General features: G+C 49.5%; 1 protein-coding gene across 1 annotated transcript in view; it reads left to right on the forward strand.

Moving 5' to 3' along the window:
* The window catches only part of RCOR1 (REST corepressor 1), an 84,269-nt gene that overhangs the window by 39,773 nt on the left and 26,843 nt on the right, over nt 1–17,653 (forward strand). Inside the window, exon 3 of the mRNA XM_080593964.1 lies at nt 2,262–2,345. Within this exon, the coding sequence (XP_080450090.1) occupies nt 2,262–2,345 (84 nt within the window). The remainder of the gene's footprint in view (nt 1–2,261; nt 2,346–17,653) is intronic.

The following is a 17,653-nucleotide window of genomic DNA, read 5'->3' on the forward strand; positions in this document are numbered from 1 at the left end:
GCTGTGACCTTTTTGTGTTACCTTCCCCTCAGGGAGCAGCCTGCTGAGGGGACAGCCGGGCTGCCCTGTGCCGTGTGTGGCAGCCTCCTGGCGTGTCAGCCTGCTGCGCCAGGGGGAGACCCTTTCCCTTGTCCTGGATTAGGCGTTTTGGCCGGTTTAGTGAGCCAGGCTGATGGGTTGCCAGGGTGTGAAGGCTTGCTGGCAGAATTCGGGCGCCAGACTCCTAAATGGGGGTGGGTTACTGTCGCGGGGAGGGGTGTGGGATTGGGGTTGGGAGGGTTTAGCTTCTGGAGGCCTGCCTGATGATTTCTGCCCTTGAGTATTTTTATGGGATGTGGAAGTGCTTTTCAATGTAATGCCAAGTGAGGAGAGAGCCTTCTTTCTGTATATTTCAGACCCTGCAATGAACTAAATAGCAGGACAGACTCTGCTGCAGGGAGAGTGAGGAGTGAAATTTGATAGAGAGGCTTAAAGCTGCATTTTCCTTTGCATTTCTGACCTAGACTTGGTATGGGGCAAAAGTAAAATTTAATCCCAGAAGTATGAAGGTTTTTTTGGTAAAGTTCAAGAAATGTAATTATAAATTCAGACACCTTTTCTGTTCTATATATAGCCCCAGTCTCCACCCCCCATCTCTTGCCTTTTCTCAGTCCTGTTTTTCTGCCTAGTGTAGAAAGTAATGATTGTGCACAGGGCACAGAATACCTTAGGTGTGCAGTTGCTACCCTTTTACACAGCCTTTTCCTTTTTTTTAAAAGATTATAATGATCTTTGGATATTAATCCTAAGAAATCAGTGGTGAAAATAAGTTTGTTTTCTGGCAAGGCTTGAGAAATAAGGTAGACTCTGGGTAGCTGAAAGTAAAAATTTTAGTTCAGTGTAAATATGCTATTGGCGTGTTTTTTTATGCATGCTATTTTTGCTATATATGCATGTTTTTACTTTAAACTCATTAAAGTATTTTTGTCATTTATTCCTAAATGTTATAAGCTGAGCAGATCTAGTGTTAAAAACAGTAATCAACCTGTGAGTGCTCATAGCATTGTAATAGTTGAACTTTCTGATCTGTTCAGAAGGCTGGGTGCTGGCAGGCTTCTGCTTCTGCCACAGCGGAGACAGAGGAGCAGATAATGTCCTGATCTCATACCCGTGCCACGAGAGAGGAGGGTCCTGGCATTGCGTCTTCCGTCAGAAGATGCAGAACTTTCCTCACCTGTTGTGGTGTTTTTCAGCGCATCGTGAAATGGTGGTTGTCTCTCGTTGTGCAGCACAGAGAGAATAGCGTCGTGTTGAAACATTGCATAAACCTTCAGCATTACGAAGTTCTGTAGTGGAAGTAGTACTGTAGGCACCCGTTCATAACAGGACCTGCAAGTTGCTCTTGGCCAGGGCGGGTGGTTGAGCTGGCTGGGCGTGCTGACTCAACAGGGCAAGTTTCTTTCTCTTCTCTTCTCCTCCTCCTCCTCTTCTGACTGCTCATCACCCAAGAACAGCAGATTCACGAGAACTTGTTGTTGAAACTTAACCTTTACCTTGAGGTTCCTCTTCAAAGTACGCGCAGCTGTGGTTCTTCACTTCAGACTTTCAGTGCTCTCATGCTCAACAAGTGTTAGGTTGGCTAAAAACGGACTCGTTTTCAGGAGCGTGGGTGTGCGCAGACAGTGGGCGTGATGCACGAGAGCTGCTCTGAATGGGTTGAGCAGAGGGCCTGATTCTGCTCTGGGACACCCAGTGGTCCTCTGGTGGGCGTGCGGATATACGGGGGAGGGCGGCACAGCAGGGCTCTTGGGATGGATCTGGGAGAAGGCTCTTGGAAGTGAAATCTGGAAGGCTCATCCGTGTGCCTACCCTGAAGCGTTAATCTAAGTGCACGGTAAGGTCTCCTGACACTAAGGGCTTGGAGCCTGCTGCCTGAGCCTAGCTCCTCCCTTTTTCATTTAACAGTGGCTGGAAGAAAAAATAATCAAGTATGCTGGAAGAGAAACATTAATTAACTTTTAATTTAGATCTAACATATGCTTCTTAGTGCGCTGCATGAAAGAGTGAGTGTGTGGTATCTGTCATGTTATACAGGGGGTGATGCATTGAAAAAAAACACAAGGAAAAGCCTCAGGTCTGAATGAGAAGATCGGCTTTTGACTCTGCAGATGGGTTTCATGGCTTGATTAAAAGCTGCAGATGTGTGATAAGTTACTGTTGTATACATTTTGCATCTGAAACGACTTTCTCTATAACTTGGATTGTATCTGCTTTCTCTTAAGCCAAACTTGCAAGACGAAGTCAGGAGAGGGAGAACCTCGGCATGCTGGTCTGGTCGCCTAATCAGAATCTCTCTGAAGCAAAATGTAAGTCTCTTCAAATTCTTCTTTCTCCATTTCTCATAAGTGTATCACTTAAAGAATGTGAAGGTGCCACTTCCAGTAGAGAGGTTATGTCTGTGACCTTTTCATTATGCTTTGAAATTAATTTGAGCACTGGAAAAAAAGAAAAGCCTACAAAGCAACCCTCCAAAAAGAACTTTGTTCCCTTCAGGCAGTTGTTCAGTGTAGCAAATACATGGAAGCAGGGAAAGCAGGAGAAATGTGACACTTTTTTTCTTGGCATGAATTCTTTAAGATACTTACTCTCAGGCCTACATGATCTTGTTTGCTGGTGCCATAGAAGATGACAGAAATAACTGCTGAGAGCAAAATGAAAAGTGTTTTAGAATTATGGGGTGGCAGAAATCTATGGCAATTTGTAGTACCTTTTTCTGATAAAGCCACAAATAAAATTCACATCTGGAGCTCATGGAGGTTTAAATGCCAGAACAATTGTAGTGCCTTGGAATTCCACGTGAGGGCAATTACCGGCTCTGTGTGTGTATTTGGGAACTAGTCTCAGTGCTGTTGCCAGATGGCAGAACTAGTGTTTGAAAGGTTTGTCTAGCTACAGTTATCCTCATGAATAAGTGGGACTCCTTGATTAAAGGGCTGCTGTTTGAATGCAGTAACTAAAGCTAAACGTTTTTAGGGGAGGCAGCTGAAAGAGGCTATTTTTGATTTTATGCTTGTACCTTTTTTTCTTTCTGAATCTGGGACCAAGAATAAGAATCTTACGTGCCTGTCCTCTGCAGATGTTTGTGGTGGCAGTATTAAATTGATAGACGGCTTTTCCCTAGGCCCAGGGGCTGAGATGCATCACAGCACCATTGTGAGGCCTCTGCTAATTAAGGCAGCGGAGGCTGCATAAACTGGCTCGGTCAAGAAGTGGCTGGGATCTGCCCTGGGGCATTTGGTCCACTGAGGAAGTTGCCCCTTGAGTTATAAAAGGATAATAGTACTATGATCTGCAGATAAAAAGGGCTTTGCAAAGATCATGTTTGCTTTCTCCCTTACCAGTGGTGTCTTGTCTGCTCTCTGCTGGCTATTGCGTGCTGAACTAAGTAAGACTGATGAGCAGAGGGATACGTTTGACAGTTATCTACAGCTGGAAACCTGTGAAGGGGTATAAGAGCAAAAAACTGATGCCTCCACCAGGAGGCAAGACTGCACGGGTCACCTGTGACACAGGATTCCTGTAGCTGCCTCTCAAGTCTGAGAGTCTTCTGAATCTCAGCTGTGCTTTGGAACATTTAGTTTTTGTCTGATAGGAAGTGGGTTTCTTGGAGACAGAAGAGAGAATGGAGGAGGAAAAGAAAGGATTAGTGGAACAGTAAAATCTTCAACTCAGTATCGTGGTAACTGGCACAAAATATGCAAGTATATTACAGAGTAAAAAGGATATGATATCTGTTAAGATGTCATGAACCTAAGAAATGAAAAACGTAGTATGACTGATTTAAAAACTAGGTAGCAGTTGACTGTTGCTGGCACAACAAAAGTTGGGGAAAACTTGTGAATGTGAGGGCAAGGAAAAATTTCTCATAAGACTTGATTAAAATTTTAGTAACAGCGTAGGCACATCAGTGATTTTACCTTCCAAAAAGATACAGGAAAAAAATGAATGAATATTTCATACAGTGTTTGGGGGAGAGAAGTATGATCCTCTTGTGCAATACGTGACATACAAATATCTCCCAGGCACCTAGCTGGGTGTGGGGATGTGGTTGTCAATCTGCTAGCAGCAAGCAGCCAAGGATCACCGGGAGAGGTGGCTGAGGGGGCCTGGGGGTGGTAGGAACTCTCCAGCAGGTGGGGAGAGGGCAGCTCTGCAGGGAGGGAGAGAACAAGAACAAGGTAAGAGTGGACATTTCTTTGTCTTAGCTCAAATTGAGCTGACAATACCGAAGGAAGTATCAGTCATTCCTACCTCTGCCTGGCGTTAGCCAAAAATGAACTATGAAGAACGAAGCACTGCAGTGCTCTGCAAAGTCTGTAGGGCATTTGGTGTATGGCATGCAAAGTTCCCTAATCTGCTTCATGGCTTATGAAGAAGGAGCATCAGGGGAAAGGAAGTCTCTTCAGCTGTTCTGGTGTTCACTTACCAGTCTTGGCATTTGCTGACGGTGAATGCTAATTAAATGGGGTCTGTGAGAATGCCTAATAGGGTTGATGATCCACACTTCCATCAACGATATGGAGTTGATACGGGATTGCTGTGGAGAGAAACTGAGGGGTAAGCCGTAGGTTGACAAGATGGTAAATAAAGCGAACACTGCCACTAGTCTTACAGAATGCTTTGGGTCTTTTTCCTAGCTTGGACTGATGCCAGTGTAGTGGGTTCTTAATGACCTGACTGCAGAGTTACAAGTCTCAGTGCTGAAAGCTCTGGCCTTACCTTATCAAGACTAATATTTGGAAAGAAGTAGCTTGGAGTGCAATTCTAGGGGCACAGCGGGTAGGTAATTTGGCAAGGGCTTCCCAGCATCGTGCTTGGCCCCAAAGGGTGATGTGGGATAAAGAATGAGGTGGTAACTGGAGTGGTTTACTGCCTCTGAATCCTGCAGCATTCAGGAAAAAAAAAAAAACACGCCAGAATAGCAGCTTTAGTATGGAAAATGTGAGAAAAGAATGGAGAATGGGAGCTACTGAAATGTTTTGAAAACTGAAGACGAAGCAAACTCCATCTGTTCAGTTTACTGAGTAGAGACTAAAAGGGGACTGTTGAATTTTCTCAAAGGAGAATTTTGACATAGTAAAAGATGTATATAATGTAAATAAAGGGCTGCAAGAAAAGTCCACAGAGACTGAAATAAAATTCCTGAGTGTGTGTTTTTTAATTTTTTTGATTGACTATTGGAAGTTATCCAGGGAAGTGAAGGATTCCCTATTTCTTGATGCCTTTTTAAACCACGGGCTTTTGTGATGTGTATTATCCTGGGAGGAGGAAATCATTGGCCCTATAAAGTAGGAGCGGAAGGAGTTGGGGTCTCCAGAAAGTTGGCATGGCCCCTTGGTCTGTAAATGCTGTGAATCCTAGCTAGGATTTCATCCATCCTGTTCTTGTGGTAAGAGTCTTAGGGCTTTGCTGTGTTCCTGGGGCTCCGTGTGAAGATGGAAGTTACTGCAGCACACGCTAGCGATGGCTCAGAGCTGGTGGGTCCCACGAGCAGAGCGGTTCTGTGGAATCAGTGCGGCCTCCTGGGATCCACCTCCAGTACCCAGGTGCCACAGAAACCTGCGAGCAGCCCTGAGACAGTGCCCAGAGCTGTGCGTGCTGATGTTTGGCAGAGGTGCGTGTCTGCGGGTCCTCTGTAAGCTGCTGGAACGAGCCCTGGAAGGACCAGCGAGTCTGCCCTGACAGCCTGGTGGGGACCTGCATGCCTGCTGCTCCAGGCTCACGCAGGTGGTTACGGGTTGTCTGCGTCCCATGTGCTGGCACGTTGGAGGAATTGATTGCCTGGATGCCACAAAATAATGGGTATGGTAGAGAAGATTTAAAAAGAGGAAAAAAAAAAAAAAAAAACAACAACAAAAACACACACAAAAGTATCTGTTGGCACATTGCTCACTTTCTTATCCTGTGCCTTGTTAACCATTAATCCTGCACAAACCGCTTACTGCCCTGCCCCATATTGATCCCAAAGCTGAACGCTGCCAGCGTGGTCCTTATCTCCTGTCGGGCTCCTCTTTCAGGGGGTCATAACAGTTGCCAGAGGGGGGTCAGGAACAGCTCGGTGGGAGACGGGCATCCGCACTCTTTGTCTGGCACGTGGGAGGTGGGGAGGGAGAGGCAGGGAGTGAAAAATGCATTGTAATGATGCTGTGGAGATCCTGCACAGGAGTTAGCTGGGCCAGCATGAAGCTATTTATACCGCAGCAGTGTCTATCGCTGTGCCAAGTGCTCCAATGGGTGGAACCATAAAAGTGGCACTGGGTTGGTCTGGAAATAAGCAAGTGCTGGCATGCTGCGGCTGCCCAGGAGGAAGGGATGGAAAGCAGGCAGGAGAATAGGATGCGATGAGTGCTTTTATGCATCTGTAGTTCAGAGGTGAACTACGAGAGGAGAAAGCTGTATTGTTTAGCTTGCGATAAGCTCTGTTTTGAAAGTCATTTGTCTGCTCTCTTCCTGACAGCACGCACGTGCCCTGGATGTGGGGTTTGGTTCCTCACCGTTATCGGGACGTGGGGATGTTTTGGTGGGTGTCCCCCGTGGACTTGCAGCTTCTGGGTGGTGCTGAAGAGGCGGCCCTGTCCCCAGCACCCCTGGGAGGGCAGGTCACGGCTGCCAGCTGGGTCCCCTGCTCTTCCGTTCGACCTGATGGCCGAGCAGTGCCCCAGCTCCGGGCGCTCCCCAGCCCTCCCTCTGTTACCCTGCTTGCAGGACTGCCCCTACGTCTCCTTGTGCCCGCTTCAGTGTGCCTGGGGAGACCGCAGCCAGCCCCCTTTTCCCCGGGCAGGATGGTGGATGTGCCCAGGGCACCTGGGGACGGAGGCATGCCGGTCGCACAGAGCAGCAGGCGCTCCGGCACCCTCGCCGTGCGCTCAGCCAACCCCCCCCGGCTGTGGGGACAAAAGGGGCTGGGGGGGGTCCTTAAACGTGCTGCAAAACCCGATCCTGGGAAGGCAGCAGCGTGCCAGCTGAGGCTCTGATGGAGAAAGAAGTGCTGGTTGCTATGGTTACTGGGGACGTTAACCCTGTGGGGTGCGTTTTGGCAAGGGGAGGGACCTGTCCCCGCTCAACAGCGGCGCCCCGGCCCTGGGAGCGCCGAGTTGGCCTCTGGGAGCTCAAAGCCTGGGTCCTGCCGGAGGCTGTGAGCGTGTGCTGGTTGTTAGCCTGCCAGCCACTGCCTCGTGGGTGAGAGAGTTTTGGTAACCATCCTCAGGTGCCACGGAGAGGTGGATCCCCGGATTTCGGAGGGCTGGCTGCTTCTAAGTGACTAGAGGCTGTCTCGAGCTGTGGTTCGAGGGTTAATCTTTGCATAGAACAGGCTGTGGTTATTCTTCCCTTTTCTTTTAAAAGGATGTGACACGAGCTTGAAAATCACCTTTATCTGGATTTTCGAACCTAAAACGACAGAATAGAGGACAGGACAATATTTGTCTTCTCAGGGTGCTGAGCATGGCTTTGAGAAGGCTCAACACGCTCTGTGTTGAGTTTCTGTTTTCAGTGGGTAGCCGAGCCAAATGGCTCCAAGAAGGGCTTCTGCTTCCACGTATCCTTTCACCCTCGGCTCACTTATTTTGGCCTGTGGAATCTGTGTGGACATACGACTCCATTAACTGCCATCATCAGTTCTCATTTTCCTCATTTCCTTGGGGCACGGGGTGCGCTAGCAATAAATAAATGTGAGCGGAAAACCACAAATGGGAGAGACGAGACTGGGGAAAGCGATCTTAAAATTTCCCCTTTAAAAATGAAGCCTCTGTTTAACAGGATGCATGTGAAATGGGATTCATGCTTCAGAGGTACCCAGGAACCAACGCAGCCCTGTGCCCCCTGCAGCAGCAAGGAGGAGGATGGAGTCCCGCGTGTGTTCAGCAGCAGCAAAGCTGCTTTGTCCCTCCTCTCCAACATGCTGCAAGCAAGGCCTTTGAAATAGCTGGAACTGTGGTTTTGATGATTTCCCCCCTTCCCTCCAATCCCCCTTGCTGGAGGGTTACGACCCAGTGATCTGGTTTATAACGCAACCCCACAGAAGGTTGCGCTGGCACGGAGAGCGCAGCCCCCTTGGCTCTGGGGTGGGAGAGTGGGAGCAGCTCGGGCTCTGCCACCAGAGGGAAAAGTGGTGTTGAACTCTGAGCCGAGCTTAGGCTTTTTTGTTTGGGGCTGGCTGAGTGCAGTGGGAGGTTTTGTAAGATGGAGCGTGTGTATTGCGCTTTTTGTTGTTTGGGGTTTTTCTTCTTGTTCGTGTCTGAGGGTTTTTGTTAGTGTTCCCCCCCCCCTTTTTTTTTTTGAGAATAAGAAAAATGTTAGCCGTAAAAATAGCTGCCAGGTAGATCCAAAGCTTCCAGGTCTCTAAGGGGTGGACTTCAGGGGTTATAATTCTTGCCTGCAGCTAGATGCTCACCTTTTCTTGCTTCCAGGGAAGACAGAAAGGAAACAAACAAAACAAAAACCCCACAAACAACCCCCCGCAAAAAAAAAAGGCAAAAAAGGTCAAAAAACACTTCTGATCTTTCTATTTGTATGTGTTCCTTCCATTCCTTCCCTAGAAATACCAATTTGGCTGTCCCAGTGACAGCAAAAAGGATTAATGGAAGAGCAGAATTGGGTTTATGTTTATCCCTAATCCAAATTTCATATTATGCAGCGAACCTGGCAGCTGTGAAGCTTGGATGCAAATACCATAGCTGAAGAATACAAGTCCATGAATCCAGAAATGAGATAACTGGTGTTTAATTTAGGATTCTGCTTGAGTGTAGCTATAGAAATAATACAGCCATGGCCACTTCTACCAGAAGCTGCAGTTGCTGCACTTAAGAAAATGCTCAAATATGAAGGTAGGCAGCATTTCATTTCAGCTGAGGCAACTTTTGATGCTTAAAGTGTCGATCTTACCAACAGCAAAAAAAGATAGCAGGCTTCAAAGGCTCTGGGTGTATCCCAGAAACGGCTGGGTTGCCTCAAACTTAGCTGCAGTTCCCCCTTTGTTTGTCAGCTGCTGTGCTCGTTGCTGTTGCAATGCCGTGTGGAAATCTCAGAGCAGCTCTTTCATCATTATTACTGCAGGTTGATATTTCTGGATCCTGGATGCATATTTAAATGAAGATGAGGCTTTAACCCTTTCACAGCAGTGGTTTGTATTAGAGCCGGGAAAGCAATTTAGTTCGAAAGGACTGGTGTGTGCGCGTGCGTTTGGGGTGCATTTCACCCAAGGTACAGTGGACTTTTTCAAACAAAGAAAAAAATAAAACCCCAAATTCCCCCAAAACCCCCAAAGAAAGAGAAATGTGTTGGAGAGTATCCAGGAAAAGGGCGTCTTATCTAAGGTAGCTGTGTAATCCCAGAGGAATTTTTGCTGCTGTGCTGGGAGGGGGGGGGGCAGTCACCAGTTTCTTCATGTGCCTTGTTCTCTCCTGCCACCTGTTTGTTCCTCTTTTTCACTGCAGTAAGAAACAGGCCTCCAAACGTGTCGAGATGACCCAGTTTGAAAATGCCAGCTGCCACCATGGTTGCGACTGCAGGGACCGAACCAGAGCTGGCACTGGGAAGAAACGCGTGTGGTTTTTTTTTAAGAGAAGTTTAGAGACGAGGTGACGTGGATGTAATGGAGTGATGATAGCACTGTTAAGAGTCACCCTGGCAGCAAGCCTTGATCTGAAATGCGTTTGGGAGCAGTCCTAGCCAGCCTGATAGGCGCTGTGTAAGTTGTAGGACCAGTGTAACAAGAACTAGCAGGCTGCAGCTACGCAGTGCTGCTCGGGCCCAGCCCTGGGCCGGGCTGAGCGTGCTCCAGTCTTGCTGGCTTTAGTGGGAATGGCAGGCTCTGAGCCTTTCAGGGTAGGTCTTTTTTTCCTGACCTCGTGTCTCTTACTGTAGCTTTGAGGGAGGAGTAAGAAGGGTCAGGGTCTGGAAGGGAACCGTTTTGTCCTGGAGCAGGCCGGTCAGCAAAAGCACCAACAGGAGCACGTTTAAAGGGATGCGATGGGAGCTGTGTGCAGGCAGGGAGGAGCTCTTGTGGGATGCGTCTTTCACTGAGGAATGCTTGAGGACGTCACGGGCATAAGTTTGCTGTGATGAATTCATCCTGCTGCTGAGTGTGACCTTTACAGAGGTGCTAGTGCAGGAGGCAGAGCAGCCAGACTTTCTCAAGAACATGTGCCAGAGCTTCCCTCTCCATAATGTTTGTTCTAGCATTCTTTGCTCTAATTAGGAACCACTCCTGCTAATTATTTTTCCTGTACTCTTATTTTTGCCCTCCCCATTCAAGTTATTTTCCAATCATATGCTTCTCATGCACTTTCACATGATGGTAGGGGTAGTTATGAGTTTCCTAGCATGGCAAGCATCGGAAGTAATAAATAATAACTTGAGTAAGGACTGGGCTTCTAAATCCTGGCTAAAAGCAGTGACCACATATCATGTTTTCATGTTGTCTGGGGTACCAGGAATTCCACTTCGACTTAACCTGCGGCAGGTACTTGTTTGTTGCCTTAGTTCATGGCCTGCCATGCTCAGTGAAGAAGCAGCTGCTTTAGTCCAGCAGCTGACCTGTTCCTGCAGCAAGCAAGGGGAGGAATTTCGAGAGATTGGGGCAGACAGCTGGGGGTTAGAGCCACAGCCACCCTCGAGGTAAGTCGTTCCCTTTAGGTTACGCAGTCCCCTGTGCGTTGGATGTGTTTGTCTCGTCTCTGTTCTGCTTCCTTCCAACTTGCTTGCACCCAGGGGATAATGGAGCCTTTCCAAGCAAGTTTGAGATGTAAATTTTGATTCTCAGCGCCCCGGTGCCATAGTGCAAAGAGTGCTGCTGTCAAAAGGTCCTCCCCTTCTCAGAAGGGGCCAGTCCCAAACATCTCAAAATGGGTTTTTAACTGCATATGTAGAAGGAACAAAAGCATCTGAGAAGTACTTCAGAAAATACAATGAAGATTAGTTCCCGTCCAACATCAAGCTGCCTTCACTTAGTCCCTATCCTTTTCCACCTAGTTTCACAGCTTCTTATTCACTCGAGTGCAGAGATCTTCTGGGTAGCTGAGAACCAGTATCTGCTCCAGACTTCCTTCATTCATCTGGCTGTGCTTGGAAGTGAGGGAGGCCAGCAGCCAACCACCCAACCCCAAAACCAAACCACCAAAACCCCCACATTAAACCAAGAAGCCTTGCTTTTGTGACTAACCCCCCCACCATCCCAGAGCAGAGGCTTCTCCTGCTCCAGCTGCCGCGGAGCTGGAGGCTGGTGGCCGCACCTGGAGGTCTGTGCCCTGCCCGAGCAGCTCCATGCTCTCAGCACATCGCTGCCTTCCAGCAGCCGTGGGCAGCTCCGCAGCGTGACTCCGGCTTCTCTCCCCTCGCTGTCTGCTGGCCTGCCCGATGCGTCCTATCCGCCCGAGTGACGTTCTTCAAGGAGGTGGCTAAGGGACAAATTGTTCATTTCTCTGGCTTTTGTATGCATTAGAAAGGGGGTCAGCATGGCTCCTACTCTCTCGCGATGGGTTTTATTATCAGTAACAACAATAATGAGCTGTAATTTAGCCCGATGGCTATTCTGTTCCCACACACCCCTTCTGTGCGTGTGCCCTCATGCTGCACAAAAGCCCTGGGTCGTGGCGTAGCGGAATTATCCGTGCTGTTTAAGAAGCTTGGCTCTGATACAGTGCTTTTATTAGTTCGTCTTCCTAGCACAGTGGGCAACGTAACAGTTCTGGGGTTAGACAGGAGCCTTCAAAATCTTGTTGAGGGTGGGAAATGAACCCTGTGGAAGGTTTCATCCTCTTTAGAGGGCTTTGTGTCTGGGTGTTCGCTGGCAGCTTCTGAGGCTGGCTGACAGCAGGCTGCTTGATCTGGCCTTTGAGTAGTCTGCTCACCCAGAGTGGCTGCTCTGTGTTAGGTTTTCTGGTAGGTTTTTGTTTGCTTTTGCATATGAGGCCGCTTCTTCCATGAATTACTTTATTCACTTGTTCAGAAAGCTGTGTTTTCATGCTGCTGGTATAATACAAAACGAATTTCAGCATATACAGCATGACATGTGGATGAGGAGTTGAGAAATGTTTCTAGGTACGAGACCTAGGATGAACCTTCCGTGAGACTGCTAGTCTGAGTCTGTTTCCCCACACTGGCTCTGTTGTTAGTGTCAAACTTTTTTTTTTTTTTCCATAGTAGTGAATGAAGAAAGGCTGAGAGAGCTGGGGCTGTTCAGCCTGAAGAAGAGAAGGCTCTGGGGAGACCTCGCTGCAGCTTTTCAGTACTTAAAGGGGGCTTATAAAAAAGATGGAGAGCAACTTTTTGCTCAGTCAATGACAGGACAATGGGGAATGGCTTTCAACTAAAAGAGGGGGGATTTAGATTAGAGGTCAGGAGGAAATTCTTCACTCAGAGGGTGGTGAGGCGCTGGCACAGGCTGCCCAGAGAAGCTGTGGGTGCCCCATCCCTGGTGTTCAAGGCCAGGCTGGATGGGGCTGGGGGCAACCTGGGCTGGTGGGAGGCGTCCCTGCCCATGGCAGGGGGGTTGAACTGGGTGGTCTTTAAGGTCCCTTCCAACCCGAGCCATTCTATGAATCTGTGGCTTTTGGAAATGATGCATGGAATCAGATATTATTTAGGAGTGCAAAAAGTAGCAATTTCCATAATAAAGTCTGCGTGAGGGAGGCTTCTTCTAATCCAAGGTAATGTCTCTTGCATTGAACCATCTGATCAAATAACTTTTTAAATCTTCTACCCGTTGTGACAAGTACATTGATAATGTTGCTACTTGCATTGCTTGGGCATGTTCCTGCCTTGAAGTATGTAATCTGAGGCTGTAGCTTCTCTGCAGAGTTAACTCAAGCCACGGTCTGATAGCGGGGTACCTCTGGCTTTGGCACTCCTTGTACCGAATTGGGAGCACTGTACTGAATCGTGCAAAGAACTGCTCTGCCGTAAGCCTGCTCTTGTTAGGCACGTGCTCTATTCATTTACCCCACGTTCACTTTCTTATCTGCATCTTGGAAGGTCACATGTGGGACCGAGTATTCCCTCCCTGCCAGCAGGTACCGTGTGCTGCTTTATGGTCTTACATGGGATCCCAACCTCTAGATCATTACATTTGATGCAGTCAAGTGCCTCTCTGATTTAGGGTCAGATTTGCACTGCTGGATGATCCATCTTTGTTCAGATCCCATATCCTCGTAGGTTAGTGGTCTGAGTGGTTCTGCCTATTTGGTGCTGGGTCCCAAAGGTGCAGATTCCCCTGGGCTGTCAGATCTCCCTCATCCTTCTCCCCTGTGGCACATATGAGGCGCCCGGGGCTCTCTGCAGGTACAGGTGTGCCACCCCTCCAGGAAAGCAGCATTGATGCCGGGGCAGAGCAAATCTCTAGCTGGAGCTTAAATGCGTTGCACGTGCAAGAAGCGGTCTTTTCTCCCCAGAGTCCTCTGCGTGCGTCCTCACGGTGTGCATCCACGTGGCCCCTGAGGCACACGTCAGCAAGGGAGGCTTCCCTTCCCTTCCCTTCCTCCTGGCAGGCCCCGCCGACAGCCCCGCTCCCCGTGCCGAAAGCCCAGCCCAGCCTTTCTCCTGATGCAACGGCACCAGCTGAGGGCGCAACTTCAGGAACCAGCCTGCGTTGGCAAAAGCTTTAAGGGAAACGTGTATACTAGCAAAAGGCCTTTCCTGGTAAACAGCTTAAGATGGTTCTGACAAGCTACGGAAGCTGTGCTGGATGTGTCAGTACACCTGCGTCTGCGGTACAGCTTTCTTGCTGATGCAGCAGGATCTAAAGGCAGGGGGGTCAGGTCTTGAACCATCACCGGAGCTTCGACTTTGGACTTACCTTCAGATGCAGGCAATGCAAAGGGAAGGATTAAGATGGGACATAGCTGCTTTTATTTGCTAGCGTGTTAGTGCGTTTCACTTTGAGAAATAAAACTGTCAGCAGGCACAAGGGCTGCTTGCAGGGGTCAGATCTCACGGCAGCGGGGCGCTCCGTTTCATCCCTTCGTTCTGCTACCTGAGGCTGCAGCTCCCTGGCTCCAGGTGTGGCTGGGAGCGACTTTCCTCATCGGCGCTGGTTTCCATCCAGCCAAGCCTGTTCCTGCCTGCCTGCTCAGCCCTGCCCTCGTGCTGTGCTGGGGTAAGGAGCAAGCTCCGCTTTTGGCTGGGCCAGTCTAAAGGCTCACTGAAATTAGGAGGACAAGCCCTGCCGTTCAGACCTGGCCTTCCTCAGGGTGCCTGGGGGTGAGGGATGCTTACCCTGGCCCTGCTGCCAAAGGAGACGAGGTGACGGTCAAGTGGAGTCTGAGCTATGGGGAGGTAGGTGGGTGGGAGCTGAGACCTCCTGTGTGGTCGCTTGGCTCGAGGTACCCTGCCCCTGCTGCAGGGTATTTTGTCTTGCTCCTGATCATGGTAACTTGCCAGCTGAGGTCAGTTTTTCTTTGCCTTGAAGTTGCATCCAGACTTTTGCCTCACCTGCTGTAGATACAGTGGAGTTAAGGCCCAAATCTTCACACGCCTTTAACTCACGAAGTGTTGAAGTAGCCTTTGTGTCGCTCTAGTGCTCTCTCTTCCTACAGTAAGTCTGAAAGGAGGCCACGTACCTGCCCAGGTGAGTGCAGCGAGGGCTGTAAAACATGGCTGTGCCCTGGCTCTCCATCCCTCTCCTGCCTGTGGCACGCTGCCTCTTGCCAAGGAGAGGAAACAGTTTTTCCAAGGCGTAACAGCCTTTTAAGTAGACGGGTTTTGTTTGCTTTTATACGTGATTCCACCCAGAAAAAGTGGTCAGGCCCACCTCGCTTCGGTCTCTGCCCGCTCCCCACCGCCTCCTGTTGCCGCTCACTTGAGCGAGGCGCTTTGTTGTCTGAGCTTGGCACTTCTCGTGGCTTCCTCTCCTGTGCCGGGGCCACGAGGTGGCAGGATTGTTCCACCGACGCGGCCAGACGGCAATGCAGCTGCTCATTTATTTCTACACCGAGGTAGAAACTGTGGCGAGTTGTTTGTGTACTGTCATAACAGTGTTTTGAAAATTGGAAGGATTTCACATGTATATGTCTAATCCCTGCTCTTTATTTTCTTTATATAACATTGATTTGTTCTGGGTCTCGACTTCTTCTGTTCCGAAGGGAGAAGGGAGAGGAGGGGGAGATGGAGAGCCACATCCGAAATTCCTCACAGGTTCCAGCATTGATCGAACCCCGTGAAGCACATTACTGAGGCTGCGAAGGCTGCTGCTTTTGTCCTTATTTCACCCTGTTCTGTCAGGGTATTGCATCACGTAATATGCAAAGTGTTCAGAGCTCCTGCAGTACCCCAGTAATAGGGGTGAACTGAGGTTGCAGCAGCAGCTCTACCTCTGCATTCCCGGCGCGTTCCGTAGGCTTTAGCGCTCCTGCCTCTGCTGCAAACCCTCCTCGGGGTCGCTGAGTCCACCAAGCACGACGTGATAACCTGTGGGGTCTGTAAGAAGCAAACTGGGGCTGGGGTGTGGGGGGAACTCTCCCAAAAGACCCACTTGGAGAGAGCATTTCATCTGATCGAATGGTGGTGAGGGGAGGCATCGCTTTCGGGCGTTTCTCTTCTCGGAGCTCTCCCACCCCCCATCCCCAAATCAATGCTCCTGTTTTACATCTCTGAATTCACTGCTCGAGGATGCGGGACTGAAAATCAGCAATGCAGTTGTTTGCTCGTGTCAGCCAAGAGGGTCCCCTTCCCTTTGCCTCTAGTGAGGAATTCTTGCGGAAAGGCAGCTAGCAGAAGAAAAGGCTGCGAGAGAGAGAGACGGCTGGAAACAAGACCACAGCGTTCAGGGGGCTGATGGCACCATTTTGGTCAGAAACTCCTCTTTCTAGATGGCGGAGGAGAAGTACTTTCCTCTGCTCCCTTTCTCGTTCCCCTACATCTCCCTTCTCTGTTTGTGTTAATGCTACACTTGGGGTCCTTCGGTCATCTTTTTGTAGATCTCCCTCCCTGCGTTAAAGGGTGCTTTTTTGAAAGCATCTGAGCACCCTGTGCTCCTCTTTGCTGGTGAGTACCTATGTGTAGCTCTGTTCCCTTCGTGTCCCCACCTTTTATCCTCCTGCCTTCCTGCACACGACTGCCTGTAGGAAGGAGCTGTTTGGGTTAGCGCTCACTCCACCCTGGGCAGGGGGTGTGCGGGGGGGTCCTGCTCTTCCCCACACAGCTAAAAGGCATGCAAGAGAAGCGATGTAGCCAAACTGGTAAAGAAACGAACCAGTTTGTGCTTCTCTTCTGTCCCTCCTCCCGCATCTGGTTTCTAGTAGCAACAAGGGCCTCCACAGGAGCAGAGCATCTCCTGTGTCACACGACTATCTCTGCTCAAGTGTTGTTCTGGCCCGGTCTGTGCAGAAATCTTTCCAGCACTGTGCTAGGCGGGAGGGGAGGATGTCCTCAGCTCCCCTGTTCAGCTGAAGTTGTGCTGGTAGAGGGACGTGCGGTGGCACAGCTTACGCCGGGGCTGCTTTGCTGTCCTCACTCTTCTGGAAAGCAGCTCGGGGCTGGGCTGGCAAACCGTCCTGTTGGTGTAAGCAGGGCTCTGCCCCGGGCTCCTCTGGCTCCGAACTCCGACGTCTGAACAGATTGCTGGGTTACACGCCGAGCGTGACTGAACGCCGCTGAAATGCAGCGGAGCAGAATTTCACGTGCCCGCTGCCCTGGGCTCGCTGGAAGTGCGAGGGGAAGGCAGAGATGGAAGGGAGCGCTTATTTATCTGGTGTGGCATGTGAAGCATTAAGCTTGTGGCAATTCCAGGCTCTGCTGGTATGGGAGGCGAAAGGGATCCTGTGACTCAGCTGGTGCCCTGCTCCTTCTTGCTCAGTTCGTGTGGAGGGGGATGGTAAAGAAGGGAGTGCTCGGGAAACTGTCAGACCTCTCAGATGGTGCAAGCACCAAAGTGAGTGAGCCACAGTGCGCCAAGAAACGACAGGCACAGTGGGCCAGGTCGGCTTGTTCCCTGCCTGTGTACAAGAGTACAGCATGGACTCCTTGTCCTTTCTTCTGCAAACACTTCTAGGGGATAGAAAGAGCTTTCCTTTGCTCGTGGTTGGTTTACTGCCTTATTGTCTCTCTTTTTCTCCTCCTCTGCTGCAGCAGCGAGGTACAACGCGGAGGTGTTACATCCCCACCATGCCAGGAAGGGCATCCTGTCTCCTTTCATGGTGCTGATTGCTGATAGTAGACTATTTGGTTTCGTGGTGTTCTGACTTAATTCAAGAAAAATCCCGCTGCTGTGGGGGATCCTTGCTAATGTTCTTAGGATCTTAGGATTAGGAGAGAAAAGGCTGTAATGATTTTTAGGGGTGGGGAGCAAGGGAGGGAAGAAGTATGCTTTCATTGCCTACGATATTTGGCATAAGAAATGTAATATGCTGGAGAGCAGAATGACCTCATCCCTTCTCTGTATATATTAAAGGATAAGATGCTGAAGTCAAATCAGGAACCGTAGATTTTTCTACAGTGAAGTGAGTGAGTTAATGCAGCAGTACTTAGCATTCAAGGGCTTAATTCAGCATTGGACTTCAGAGAATACAACTCCTTTCCCTTCTCCCTTCCTTCACCTCCCCCTTAGACAAAATTTATCACACTGCATGTGGAATACCTGGCCTAAGGAAGCCAAGAGCACTTAGCTGAAGTACTGGGAAAT

The sequence above is a fragment of the Anser brachyrhynchus genome (assembly GCF_964034855.1).
Source record: "Anser brachyrhynchus genome assembly, chromosome: 5".
NCBI lineage: Eukaryota > Metazoa > Chordata > Aves > Anseriformes > Anatidae > Anser > Anser brachyrhynchus.